A 2,755-nucleotide genomic window follows, 5' to 3' on the forward strand; every position below is an offset into this window, starting at 1 on the left:
CAAATGTCCAAAACAGCAAGGGTCAGACAAGATAAATTGCAGGATCTAAACTTGGGTTCAGAGGAAGAGCCTAGAATGGTCAAAATCAGTGTCCATGTGGAGGGTCAGTTCAGAGAACAACTAACTGAACTTCTCAAGGAATTCAAAGATATATTTTCATGGAAGTATACAGACATGAAGGGGTAGATCCACAATTCTGTATGCATAGAATAAATCTGAAGAAAGATGCAGTTCCTGTAGTATCTCAGAGATACAGGATGAATCCAAATTATGCAAAACAGGTCAAGGAGGAGCTTGATAAGTTGCTCAAAGTTGGATTTATTTATCCCTTGGAAGCAATGACATGGCTATCTCCTATAGTCATAAATCCTAAGAAAAATGGCAAGTTGAGAATCTGTGTGGATTACAGAAAATTGAATGCAGCAACACAAACAGATCCTTTTCCATTGCCTTTTCAGGACACATTGTTGGATGCAGTTGCTAGTCATCAAATGTATAGTTTCCTTGATGGATTCAGTGGATACAATCAGATCCATAAGATTCAATCTCACAATAGTCACCATAAGATTGAATAAAGGTTGTGCAGCCTTAAAATATCATACCTTAATAAATGTAAAAGCATTAAACATTAATAGATATTAATTAATTCAAAGGTTTGATTCAAAGATTTGGCTCTCGCAAAAGTTTTCTCAAAAAAGAAAAGCTCTCAGGATAGAGTATCATAGAGATGGCTCAGTACTATCAAAGAGGGAGAGAGTATTATAAGGAGGCAGAGAGGGAGCACATTTGATGAGAAGATCAAGCCCATACTTAAGAAGATCAGGTCCATACTTAAGAGACAGAGGAGCTCCGTACTGTGCAACATCTCAGCGGGGTTTGCAAGCTGCTGTAGGGCATTTTCCCACCATCTGATCATCTCTTCGTCATACTTGCCTTCTTGTCGATGGGCTTTGATAGCGTTTGCAAACGGCCCATCCTTCTTCCTCAGCTCTTCTGGCATCACGTCATAAAAGACTAGAATCACTTTAGACGTTTGGGTGGTGTTACTCTCCATCATTTGCACAAGCTCATCCAGACACCACCGAGACTCTGCGTAAATTTTAGTAAAGATAGGCACTCCTATGATTGCTCTCATACCAGCGTCCAGCATATAAGGGCGAACGTCATCTCCTTTCGGGAGCTCCTTCATGTCCAAAAATGCTTTGATTCCCAGTAACTCTAGAAAACGGTACAGGTGATTAGCAAATTTACGCTTCATCTTTAGACCACGATGACTGATAAACACCTGATGCGTGCCAATAGACGGATCCAGAGCCGCCCTCCTTTGAATGGCCTTGCCACACTTGGGTACGTCAACGTCCCTTTTTCTCTTTGAGTTGTGCATGGCTACAAGTCACAACTCCTGCTACTCTTCCTTGGACAATGGAGAGGTACCCAAGCCAAATAACTTACTTTGGTTTAGAGAATCGAATACATATGGGAGGAAAAGCAGGCATCGATTGCTTGAGTCTGCTTAAAATCGATGACAGAAAGATCCAAGATCGGTGACAAGAGCAATGACAGCCGATGCATCACACAACAAAAGAACCATTAACTAGTTCCACAAAGAGACGGTAATGAGAAAATCCATAGGACCTTGCTCTACTCTACTTTCATATTTATATTACCTGCAGGTTTGAACTTGGACAGAAGTTTCACCGAGCAGCGTTGCAGGTAACAGTTGGAACCAATTGGAGAACCCATAGGTCGAGAAGTGCTGTAGCTAACGGGGCATGTTGACTTCCTGTTGCTGCGAAGTAGTCTCTGTGTTAATGAATGTGTAGGCCTGCAACTGCTGAAATGGAGGATTGAAAACAATGCGAAGCCAAACAATGCTGATAATTAGATTGGGGAGCAGTCAAACTTCAAATAAACAGCCAAGATGGGTATTGAGCGACCTTGGTATTGGAAATACCTAGCTTTCATCCATTAAGTTAAAGCGCAGAACAAAATCTTGGAGAACGAGGCGATGGAGATAGTTGCAGGTGGAGGCGTACAGCTTTTTTGAGGAGCGAGCCTACACGAGACGATGAAGCGTACTCTCTGGAGGGAGGAGTGTTGAATTAGCAAGAGGGGATCATGGAGGATGGGGAAGAAGGATATGGCGAGGAAGATGGAAGATGATTAGGGGGGGATTTCAAAAGCGGCGGCCCATTAAAGGGCCATTAAATTTTGGCAGCAAGATTTAGATAAGATTGCATGAGCTATCACCTTCATAGCTTGTAGAGAGCTTGTAACCGTGTTATTCATATATCATTTGATTCCATATTTCAAGAATATTCTCACAATATTGCACAACCTAGACATCATGGTTGGATTGATTTTGCGATTGCATCTTTGACAATTCTTCCCCTATGGTTGATAGTGAATGGGAGAGGACTTGTGAGAATGCTCTAAAACAAGATGGCCTCATGGTTGAATTTTATAAGGGATTTTGGCATGTCATTTAGGATGTTTTGTTAGTATGCTTAATTTTATGTGTTACAATGGTGTTCTATTAGAAGGCATGACTAATGATTTGAGTTAGTAGACAGAGTTGTGATGCCCATCAGGGAGGCACCAAGGCTCCAATTGAGGTAACAATGAGCCTTACAACAGTGGCTACCTCTCTAGCCAAGTGCAGATCAAGTTTCCTCTCATTGCTCTATGCCAGTGGGGACAAGGCACACTATAAAAGAGGAGGAAAGGGAGGAGTAGGGCAGGGTGAGACAAAGGT

General features: G+C 42.0%; 1 protein-coding gene across 1 annotated transcript; it reads right to left on the minus strand.

The window, feature by feature from the left end:
- Window positions 1–347: 347 nt before the first annotated feature.
- On the minus strand, window positions 348–1,384 carry LOC147897961 (toll/interleukin-1 receptor-like protein). Its single transcript, XM_087380157.1, has 2 exons — window positions 832–1,384; window positions 348–394 (listed from the first exon to the last, which is right to left on the minus strand). The coding sequence occupies exons 1-2, from the start codon at window positions 1,382–1,384 to the stop codon at window positions 348–350; spliced, it is 600 nt and encodes a 199-aa protein (XP_087236283.1).
- Between the last annotated feature and the right edge of the window lie 1,371 nt (window positions 1,385–2,755).

The sequence above is a fragment of the Dipteris shenzhenensis genome, chromosome 10, assembly GCF_047967505.1.
Source record: "Dipteris shenzhenensis isolate YYH24624 ecotype China chromosome 10, Dip_SZ_1.0, whole genome shotgun sequence".
NCBI lineage: Eukaryota > Viridiplantae > Streptophyta > Polypodiopsida > Gleicheniales > Dipteridaceae > Dipteris > Dipteris shenzhenensis.